Below are 11,905 nucleotides of genomic sequence, written 5' to 3'. Positions count from 1 at the left end.
GTGTGTCAATGAGTTCCTTAGTGCTCCCTTTGCTATTCGGCGTTCGGTTCGACAGGGGTGTCCTCTGTCGATGCTTCTATATATTCTGTTTCAGGAGCCCTTTGTTCGCGCAGTGCGTGCTTGTCGTTCAGTTGTCTCGCCGTGTTTGCCGAATGGCTTGTCCCTCAAGATTTGTGGTTATGCGGACGACACAGTCTTGTTTGTTGCCTCTGAGGGTTCTGTGCCTGCTGTTCAGGATTTGGTTTTTCAATTTGAATCGGCTACAGGGGCTTTGGTCAATCGTGGAAAGTCTTGTCTTCTGGGGTTGGGGGGTTGGGCCTCTCGTTTGGTGTGGTCTGGTTCGTGGTTTCCGGTGGTTCAGTCCATTCGGGTTCTGGGGATTACGTGGTTTAGGTCGTATGTGCAGTCTTTGGAGTTTAATTGGGAGGCAGTTTCGCGGGGGGTGGGCGTAGCTGTGGGGATGTTGTCGCAACGGGCCCTGACTATTTACCAGCGGGCGATTGTCGTGTCTTGTAAGGTTTTGTCGCGGGTCTGGTTTGTTGCGCAGTGTTTTCCGTTGGATCGGCGGAAGGCTCGCGCTCTGGAGGGTTTGGTGTATCGTTATGTGTGGTGTGGCCGGTATCATCCGGTTCGTCGATCTACGTTATGTCTTAAGGTGTCAGAAGGTGGAATTGGTATTCCTGATGTCTATGTGAAGGCGTTGGCTTTGTTTTGGGGGTCGGTGCGAAGGAGTTTGGTGTTAGGGGGTGGGTTAAACTCCTTGGGGTTGTTTTACTGCTCTATGAGGTTTAGTTTTTTGCTTGATCTGGATCGTTGCCAGGAGGTGGCCATGTATACGCCTCCAGTGTATTCGTGGGCGGTTTTGATCCTTCGGGCGCTTTGTCGCTTTCATGGGTTTGTCTCTTTTGGTTGTCGGGAGGTGTATGGGGCGCTTGCCTCTCGGGTGCCTCCCAGGGTTGAAAGTTTGTACCCTTGTTTCGACTGGGGGAATGTGTGGGAGGCGTTGAGTGGGCCGTGTATTGCGCCACGGACGCGTGAGTTGGTTTTTCGATATTTACATGAGTCTTTGGCTACGAATGCAAGGCTCTTTATGTTGGGTTTGGTCGCCTCTGATGGTTGTGTTCATTGTGGGAGACGTGAGACTCAGTTGCACGTCTTTTATTTTTGTGCGCGGGTTCAGGGTTTGGTTGGGTGGTTGCGGGATGTCATTGCAGCCTTTTGTGGTCCTGGAGTGCAGGTCGACCTATTGCGGTTTTTGTTTTTTTCGTTCCCTCGGGGCTCCAGACGGGTGCGTAACACGCTCGGGGTGTTGTTAGCGGACTATATTTTTTGTTTATGGGTTGGTAGGGTGGAGGGGTATGGGGTGGGGAGGATTTTGGGCTTTTTGAAAGGCCGTCTGTCTTATACTATGTGGTGGTTGCGTCGCTCCTTTCCTAGGGTTTTTGATGCTTGGTTCACGGTCGAGTATGTCCGGGGTGCTGCGTTGGTGTAGGTGGTGGGTTCCTGTGGGTGTGGTTGTGTGTGTGTGTCTGTGCGTGTTCCTTTGGTTCGGTTCCCTCTGGTGGGTGGGGGTTTTGGGGGGTCTGTGTTTGTTTGTCTTTGGGGTTTTGTGTGTACTGGGGTTTGCTTGGTTACCTTGTGTGGCAGGATTTTGTTTGTGTGTGGGTGGGTATGGGTGTGTTGTGGTGTTGTGTGGCATGTCTGTCTCTCTCCTGATGTGTCCGGTGTGTGGGTGTTTTTTCTTTCTGCTTGGTGGCTGGCCGTCCTCTGTCTGTGGGGGTCGGGGTTGTGTGCTGGGTGGCTGTGTTTGTTTCGTATGTGTTCCATTGTTATGTGTTTTTGTATGCTTGTGTTTGTCATTTTGTCTTGTTGCCATGTGTTATGTGCTTTTCATTCTGGTTCCTGTTGGCACACCCCGTATGGGTGGCATGTGTTGTTTGTTTGTGTGTTTATGTTTTTTTTTTTACACTTTTTTCTGTTATCTGTGTCATTTTACTGTGTTATATGTTCCAATGTCGGTTTGTACTATACCGATTCCTTTCTTTTTTACTATGTTATTTTACTATGTAATGCTAATGTGTTCTGTTTCCTTTATTTTGTGTACTGTGCTGTGTTTTGCTTTGTTGTATTCCATTGTTATTTTCCTGCATTTCCTTACTGTGTTGTATTTACAGTGTTATATTGACATGTTTGTTATTGTGTTTATTGACATGTTTGTTATGGTGTGTTGTCTGCTGTTGTGTGGTGTGGCGCATGGTGCGTGTGTTTTGCGTTTGTGTTATTTTTGTATGTGTTTCTTGTATGTGTATTCCTGTTTATACTTTACCCTTGGTTTTATTGTGCTCCTTGAGCGCTTTTGTAATTACTGACGCTTTTGGCGCGCCCCGTCTGGGTAGTGCTGCTTTTGTTTTTGTGTGTGTGTGTGTGTTCTTATGTGTTTTCTGTTATTCTTTGTTTACACTTTTGTGTTGGTCTGTGTTACTTGTTATCTGTGTTGTTGTTATTCTATGTTCTTCGTTATTCTGTGCTTTCCTGTTTATATGGTTACTATACGCTGTACTTGCTCTGTTTTAAAAATAAAAAAATAAAAAAAAAAAAAAAAAAGTTCGTGCGAGAGGAACTATGGCCCTCTTTATCCTCCTACCGTCAGATTGCAGAAGATTAGGTGCTCTTGACCCGGGGGCAGACCACAGTACCAGGGTACCAATATGATGATCTGCCGAAAATATGAGAAATATCCTAGGGACAAAAGATGGTAAACACGAGTAATAACACGGAGGGAGAGATGACCAATTAAGAGAATGACTGAGGCCTACAGTCACCACGTAATCCAAAGTTGTCTCACCTTCACCATATATCTCGAAATGCACAATACACACAGCACCATACGAAAATAAAATTGAATATTGAAAATAGTGAAAAGTTACTTTACCAAAGCCAAATACGCTTACCACAAATTTACGATCTGGCACCAGTACCTGAGTGAAGCTCCGTGGACAGGCCCCCATGAAATGTGACGGTAAAGTGTTGGAGTGTTGATGTTCGGCTGTTTCAATAGCTGGGGGCAAGGCCTCGTCACATTTACAGAAAAAAAGAAGATCGTTTGCCCGTTTGTCTGTGGTAAGGTAATGGGAAGACACGTACCCCACCAAACATTTTCACGTTTTCAAAACGTGCTAAAAACGACATTTCGTTGTTTTGGGCACGTTTTAAATTACGGTTAAAATACGTATTTTGAGAATTTGTAAAGATAACTATAAAACGTGAGGTCAAAAAGTTTTAATAAAACGTGTTTTAAATGTCATGATATAACTTTTTGAGCAAAGGTTTTTAAAACGTTAATTCTAATTATTACATTTGAATTTATTAGGTATAATTATCTTTATTGCATTTAGAAAGACAGAGACAGGGAGAGAGCGCAAGAGGAGGAGAGGAGAGAGAGAGAGAGAAAGAAAGAGAGAGAGAGAGAGAGAGAGAGAGAGAGAGAGAGAGAGAGAGAGAGAGAGAGAGAGAGAGAGAGAGAGAGAGAGAGAGAGAGAGAGAGAGACGAAGAGAGAGAGAGAGAGAGAGAGAGAGAGAGAGAGACGAAGAGAGAGAGAGAGAGAGACGAAGAGAGAGAGAGAGAGAGAGAGAGAGAGAGAGAGAGAGAGAGAGAGAGAGAGAGAGAGAGAGAGAGAGAGAGACGAAGAGAGAGAGAGAGAGAGAGAGAGAGAGAGAGAGAGAGAGAGAGAGAGAGAGAGAGAGAGAGAGAGAGAGAGAGAGAGAGACGAAGAGAGAGAGAGAGAGAGAGAGAGAGAGAGGAAGAGAGAGAGAGAGAGAGACGAAGAGAGAGAGAGAGAGAGAGAGAGAGAGAGAGAGAGAGAGAGAGAGAGAGAGAGAGAGAGAGAGAGAGAGAGAGATGGAAGAAGAACGAGACAGAAATAGACAGATGGAGTCAGAGTCAGGGAGAGAATGTTAGACACAGAGACGGATAGATAAGGATATGCAAAGTCAGTGAGAGAAGGACAGAGAAAGAGCAAGGAAATAAACAGAGACTATAGAGAGACAGGCAGACACAGAGAATAGCAGAAACGAGGAGAGGCAAAGACAGCTGCTGTGACAGGATGGACAGGGAGAGAGTGAGGGACAGTGAGGGACAGTGAGGGACTGGGAGACAGTGTGGGACAGGGGGACAGTGAGGGACAAAGGGGAAAGTGAGGGACAAAAGGAATGTGAGGGACAGGGGGACAGGGGGACAGTGAGGGACAGGGGGACAGTGAGGGACAGGGGGACAGTGAGGGACAGAGAGGGAAAGAGGGACAGTCAGGGACAGTGAGGGACAGTGAGGAACAGTGAGGGACTGGGAGACAGTGTGGGACAGGGGGACAGTGAGGGACAAAGGGGAAAGTGAGGGACAAAAGGAATGTGAGGGACAGGGGACAGTGAGGGACAGGGGGACAATGAGGGACAGGGGGACAGTGAGGGACAGAGAGGGAAAGAGGGACAGTCAGGGACAGTGAGGGACAGGGGATAGAAAGTGTCAGTGAGTGACCGGGAGACAATGAGGGACAGTGAGGGACAGGGGGACAGTGAGGGACAGTGTGGGACAGTGAGGGACAGTGTGGGACAGTGAGGGACAGTGAGACAGTGAGGAACAGTGAGGGACAGTGAGACAGTGAGGGACAGTGAGACAGTGAGGAACAGTGAGGGACAGGGGGACAGTGAGGGACAGGGGGGACAGTGAGGGACAGTGAGGGACAGGGGGACAGTGAGACAATGAGGAACATGGGGGCAGTGAGGGACAGTGAGACAGTGAGGGACAGGGGGACAGTGAGACAATGAGGATAATGGGGACAGTGAGACAGTGAGGGACAGTGAGGGACAGGGGGACAGTGAGGGACAGGGGGACAGTGAGGGACAGGGGGACAGTGAGGGACAGTGAGGGACAGTGAGGGACAGTGAGGGACAGTGAGGGACAGTGAGGGACAGGGGGACAGTGAGGGACAGTGAGACAGTGAGTGACAGTGAGGGACAGTGAGACAGTGAGTGACAGTGAGGGACAGTGAGACAGTGAGGGGCAGTGAGACAGTGAGGGGCAGTGAGACAGTGAGGGGCAGTGAGGGACAGTGAGACAGTGAGGGACAGTGAGACAGTGAGGGGCAGTGAGACAGTGAGGGGCAGTGAGACAGTGAGGGGCAGTGAGGGACAGTGAGACAGTGAGGGACAGTGAGACAGTGAGGGGCAGTGAGGGACAGTGAGAAAGTGAGGGACAGTGAAGGACAGAGAGGGACAGTGAGACAGTGAGGGACAGTGAGACAGTGAGGGACAGTGAGGGACAGTGAGGGACAGTGAGACAGTGAGGGACAGGGGGACAGTGAGGGATAGGGGGACAGTGAGGGACAGGGGGAAGTGAGACAGTGAGGGACAGTGAGACAGTGAGGGACAGGGGGACAGTGAGACAGCGAGGGACAGTGAGGGATAGTGAGACAGTGAGGGACAGTGAGGGACAGGGGGACAGTGAGGAACAGAGAGGGACAGGGGGAGAGTGAGGAACAGGGAGACAGTGAGGGACAGTGAGGAACAGAGAGGGACAGTGAGGGACAGGAGGACAGAAAGGGACAGGTGGACAGAGAGGGACAGTGAGGGACAGTGAGATAGTGAGGGACAGTGAGACAGTGAGGGACAGTGAGACAGTGAGGGCCAGGGGGAATGTGAGGGACAGGGGGACAGTGAGGGACAGGGGGACAGTGAGACATTGAGGGACAGTGAGGGGCAGTGAGGGACAGGGGGACAGTGAGACAATGAGGGACAGGGGGACAGTGAGACAGTGAGGGACAGTGAGGGACAGGAGGACACTAAGGGACAGGTGGACAGAGAGGGACAGGTGGACAGAGAGGGACAGGTGGACAGAGAGGGACAGTGAGGGACAGGGGGACAGTGAGGGACAGTGAGGGACAGTGAACTAACTGTCAGAACAAACTGACCCTAATAATGCCTCAACTTAATTATCCCAATGTTACCAATAATACAAGTTATTAATAGGAGTTAGCTAAGTTCTATAACATATTATTACTGTAAGTCGACAGTGACCTTGTGTGTTAAGATAATTGTCAAGTTAATAATAATAATAATAATAATAATAATAATTTATTCACAAGCAAGTATAATGGGTTGGTGATATTACATAAGATTGGTATTTTTACATTATTGTAAAGTCACTAACACGTACAGTGTTTCTTGCAAGTTCTATAAGATGTAGTTACTGTGGGTGAACAGTTACTTTGTATGTCGAGACACTCATCCAGTTCTACATAATATAATTAAAAGGTAATAGGTAAGAGTCAAGTATTACACCATATTCTATCTATAAATAATATAGGCCAATGATTGCTCCTAAGGAAATAATAACTACACATCATTCACATCCATCAACATTACAAGAACCTAACTGCTAATCAAAACAATATACTATATTGTTTTGGTTTGCCTCGATGACAAATTGCAAGCCGTGGTTTGGCCATGGTTGGAAAAACCGCAGCTCTTTGATCTTTAATGTGCAGCTAGTAAAAAATTCTTGAGAATGAACATTCTAGAAATTTCTACCCGAATCCAGAGCAAGAAATGCACGACTATATAAAAAGTTCCGATACTTATGGATCAAAGTTTGCATTCACAGTTAAAGGAGGTAAACCTTTGTGCCTTGTTTGTCAAGTGCCACTCAGTCATTACAAAGCCAGGAACTTGAAACACCAGTACAAATCTAATCACAGGAAGTTTTCGTATGATTATCCACCTAAATCAGACTTAAGAAAAAATAAGTTAAATGAGTTAAAATCATCAATAAATAGCCAGCAGACACTGTTGATATTATTCAGTAAGGAAGCTTTGACTCTCAAATAATTCTCCTGCAGCTCTCAAACATCTGAGTTTTATCATTTGTAGGTCTTACAGTAAGCAAGTTTGGCCACTCCTGCCATATAGGCTACATATATACCTGGCAAAACAAACCTATAAAAATCATACGTACCAATTATGCAATGATTAAATTTAGGCTTATATCTACAAATTAATAATCACCACACCATAATTTATAGGTAAGTAAGTAAGTAATTATCAAAAGAAGGCACCAAACCGGGAAGGCTATGTAGCACCATCAAATACGCAAAATAATCAGAGGGCGCTAAATATCACCAAGGATGCCAATACGAGAACAAAACCGCATAAGGCGAACAATATCAAAAGTATCCGAGTCACCAACAATTCTACCGAGGGACAGGTGACCGCGAGGGGCGGTCGGAAAGCAAGACACACGCTCGTCCTGGAAGTCAGGACATTCAAGAAGGACATGCACGACCGTAAGAGGGACAATGCAACTAGGACAATAAGGAGCAGGGCGGCGCTCCATCAAGTGACCATGGGTTAAGTAAGTAAGTAATTATCAAAAGAAGGCACCAAACCGGGAAGGCTATGTAGCACCATCAAATACGCAAAATAATCAGAGGGCGCTAAATATCACCAAGGATGCCAATACGTGAACAAAAACGCATAAGGCGAACGATATCAAAAGTATCCGAGTCACCAAGAATTCTATTGAGGGACAGGTGACCGCGAGGGGCGGTCGGAAAGCAAGACACACGCTCGTCCTGGAAGTCAGGACATTCAAGAAGGACATGCACGACCGTAAGAGGGACAATGCAACTAGGACAATAAGAAGCAGGGCGGCGCTCCATCAAGTGACCATGGGTTAAGCGAGTATGGCCAATACGCAACCTCGCCAGAGCTGTTTCCCACCGCCGGTTACGGTGGAAGGAGGACGGCCACGAGGAAACACAACACTTAAGAGTACGTAGCTTGTTACCAGTAACAGACAACCAAGAAGCCTGCCAACGGGTAAGGACTGAGGAATGGATAACCGGGTAAAAGTCGGAATACGGAATGCCTTTACGAGAGATGGGACAAGAGCGGACAGCTTCCTTAGCGGCAGCATCCGCACGCTCATTTAAAGACACACCAATATGGCTGGGAACCCAACAAAACTCAACCGACTTAAATTTACTGTGAACGAGAAACAGCCAATGCTGGATCTCGACAACTACTGGATGAACCGGATTAAAGGACCCGAGAGCCATGAGGGCACTACGAGAGTCAACAACAACCACAAAGGAAGACTGACAACGAGAAAGCAAGAGACGAAGAGCATAGAGAATAGCATAAAGTTCCGGGAATTGGGTAAGCTAAAACAGTATAAAAATATATAATAAAATAATGGATGTAGCTATGGAGAGTGCAAGATATTTTCCTGATTAAGTTTACAATTTCCAACAATTTTAAAATTGGATAAATGGTAATATAAGTAAATGAACTAATATGCACTTATTATACATTATACTTAAGCATTTTCTGATTTATCTCTCACACTCAAAATGTTTAATCTATCACCCAAATGTGCCATTCTGAGTTTTCATACGATGTATTTTTATACTTTCTTACAATGTAAACATTTTTTTAATTTTACTAGAAATTACCTTCTTAAAATTATATGTTAGATTGAGGATCTGCACGAAACGCTATGAGTGCTAGTGGCTTTACGAGAATGTAAAACTTCAATGCTCTGTACTCTCATAAACCCAATGTACCTTATTATATATATAAATAAATAAATAAAAATAAAGAAAGAAATTAATAAAATAAATATAAAGATGACAATCTCTTCCAACACTCTGGACACTCATGAAGGTTTATCATTCAACAACAACAATTTATTTATTTATTTATTTATTTATGCATATACAAGAATGTACATAAGGAATGTGAGGATACAATTATGGTAATTACAGTCTTGTAAAGCCACTAGCACGCGCAGCGTTTCGGGCAGGTCCTTAATCTAAGAAAATTTTAAGGAGGTAAATACTTGCAAAATTTATAGACAAAAAAATGATAACAGATTACATGGAATGAAAAAAAAAAAAAGATGAGAGAAAATTATAGGTACAGTATATTAAAGCGCATAGGTAGCTATGATTGATTGCAATGACAGCTTAAAATGGTAGTTGACAACAAATTGGTAGGCACAATACAGCAGAAACAATATAAGATTGATTGCAATGACAGCTTGAATGGTAGTTGACAAAAATTGGTAGTCACAATACAGCATATGGCTAGCACATAAAAGAAGACAGCAATGAACACAATGATAAGGTTGTTTGATATTACATAAAAATTAGGAGATTGGGTACCACTAGGTACAGAGCAAATTAAAGCTCAGTGTAGGAAACTAAATAGATGAAGTTAGGTACTTTTTGGTTTTGCTTTTAAATAAGGCAAAAGTTTTACAGTTTTTCAATTCACTAGGGAGTGAGTTCCATAGACTAGGTCCCTTAATTTGCATAGAGTGTTTACACAGATTAAGTTTGACCCTGGGGATATCAAAGAGATATTTATTTCTGGTGTGGTGATAATGGGTCCTATTATATCTGTCCAGGGAGAGTTTCAGAGCATGGTTTGCATTTAAGAACAGGGTTTTGTAAATGTAGTTGACACAAGAGAATGTGTGGAGGGAGTTAATATTTAGCAAGTTTAGAGATTTAAACAAGGGAGCTGAGTGTTGTCTGAAAGCAGAGTTAGTTATTATTCTGATAGCAGATTTTTGCTGTGTGATGATGGGCTTAAGGTGGTTTGCAGTGGTAGACCCCCATGCACAGATACCATAATTAAGATAGGGGTAGATTAGTGCATAATATAGTGAGAGGAGAGCAGAGTTAGGAACATAATATCTGATTTTGGAGAGTATACCAACTGTCTTAGAGACTTTCTTAGTTATGTGTTGAATGTGGGTGCTGAAGTTGAGTCTCTTGTCTAGGAATAGGCCAAGAAACTTGCCATCATTTTTATTACTGATGTTAATGTTGTCTATCTGTAGCTGAATTGCATTTGATGATTTGTTTCCAAATAAGATGTAGTAAGTCTTTTCGATGTTTAATGTTAGTTTGTTCGTTGACATCCATAAGTGGACTTTTTTTAATTCATTATTCACAACATTATTTAGTGTATGTGGGTTGAGGTTTGAGTAGATAAGGGTAGTATCGTCAGCAAACAATATAGGTTTGAGAATATTAGAGACATTAGGCAGATCGTTTATATATATAAGAAATAGAAGAGGTCCTAAGATGCTGCCCTGTGGCACTCCAACGGTAATTGGTAGAGTGGAAGAAGTTGAATCATTGATGGTTACATATTGGTGTCTGTCACTAAGATAGGATCGGATGTAGTCAAGGGCAAGGCCTCGGATTCCATAATGCTGGAGTTTAAATAAGAGGTAGTTGTGATTAACAGTATCAAAGGCTTTTCTTAGGTCAATGAAGAGTCCAATCGGAAACTCATTTTTGTCAAGGGCTGAGTAGATAATGTCAAGGAGACTAATGATTGCATCATTGGTACTCTTTTGGGACCGGAAGCCAAACTGGCAGGGGCTGAGTATGTCGAATTTTACGAGGTAGGAATAGAGCTGTTTGTAAATAATTTTTTCAAATATTTTTGATAGAATGGGTAGATTTGATATTGGTCTATAATTGTTTATGTCCGCCGGATTGCCTCCTTTATGGACTGGCGTTACTCTTGCTTTTTTGAGGATATCAGGGAAGGTGTGACACTCTATAGATTTGTTGAACAGTAGTGCTATGGGTGGGGCAAGGGCATGGGAGGCACATTCAAATGCACTATCATGTGTGCTTTCATAGCTGAACGTGACTTAAATAATCTGCCACATTTATCACACTCAAAAGGCCTTTCTTCAGTATGTACTAACATGTGACGTATTATAGCTTGACGATTTCTAAACCTTCTACCACACTCATCACACTCTAAAGGTCTTTCATCAGTGTGCATCATCATGTGATTCTTCATAGAGTCAAGACGTCTAAACCTCTTCCCACACTCTGGACACTTATGAGGTTTTTCACCCGAATGCACTAACATGTGAGTCTTCACATGTCCAAGCTGATTGAACCTCTTCCCACACTCTGGACACTTATGAGGTTTTTCACCCGAATGCACTAACATGTGAATCTTCACATGTCCAAGCTGATTGAACCTCTTCCCACACTCTGGACACTTATGAGGTTTTTCACCCGAATGCACTAACATGTGAATCTTCATACTTCTGAGCTGACTGAACCTCTTCCCACACTCTGGACACTTATGAGGTTTTTCACCAGAATGCATTAACATGTGAGTCTTCATACTTCCAAGCTGACTGAACATCTTCCCACACTCTGGACACTTATGAGGTTTTTCACCAGAATGCACTAACATGTGACGCTTCATACTTCCAAGCTGACTGAACATCTCCCCACACTCTGGACACTTGGGAGTCTTCATCTTCTTTATGATAGGTGCAGTTTGTGTGAAGGTTTCCTCCTCCGGATGACTGCACGAGTGGTGATGCTGGGAGACGCCTCACAGTGGGGCGTCAATGTTGAGGGTTAGGCAAGACTTGAGTGTTGTTTCTTCGAGTTAGACTTGATGTGAGCACTTGGCGGTCAATGGTATGACTTCTTCTTTATGATAGGTGCAGTTTGTGGGAAGGTTTTATGCTTATGTCTGGACACTCACCGTCCGGTGTTGTGATAATGGCGACGACGCTCACCCAGGCGTTCCAGTGTTCTGTCTGGTGCCACACTTTATTTTTCCTACTGCTTACTTTTGTTTGTAACTGGTTTTCTACATTTATCTTTTATATTTTCTTCATTTTCTCCAATTAAAGAATGTGCTTGCATTTTTTCTTAAAATATAATGGCACACGATTATATACTTTCTGAAGAAAACATTGCTTCCATGGTGAATGCACTACTTTGCATTTATTTTATTAACAATACAATATAAATACAAATATTTATTATAATAATAATAATAATAATAATAAATTTTT

At 43.8% G+C, this 11,905-nt stretch overlaps 1 protein-coding gene across 1 annotated transcript; it reads right to left on the bottom strand.

Annotated features, from left to right (window-relative positions):
- Nucleotides 1-10,653: 10,653 nt before the first annotated feature.
- Nucleotides 10,654-11,217, bottom strand: LOC138351057 (gastrula zinc finger protein XlCGF57.1-like). Its single transcript, XM_069302638.1, has one exon. The coding sequence runs from the start codon at nt 11,215-11,217 to the stop codon at nt 10,654-10,656; it is 564 nt and encodes a 187-aa protein (XP_069158739.1).
- Nucleotides 11,218-11,905: the final 688 nt, after the last annotated feature.

The sequence above is a fragment of the Procambarus clarkii genome, chromosome 5, assembly GCF_040958095.1.
Source record: "Procambarus clarkii isolate CNS0578487 chromosome 5, FALCON_Pclarkii_2.0, whole genome shotgun sequence".
Lineage (NCBI taxonomy): Eukaryota > Metazoa > Arthropoda > Malacostraca > Decapoda > Cambaridae > Procambarus > Procambarus clarkii.
Note: the sequence above shows the minus strand (reverse complement) of the source record. Positions and strands in the feature narration are given on the sequence as shown.

What these genes read in the sequence shown, in the direction of transcription:
- LOC138351057 (XM_069302638.1), bottom strand. Translation starts at nt 11,217, where the DNA reads ATGAAGACTCACATGTTAATGCATTCTGGTGAAAAACCTCATAAGTGT.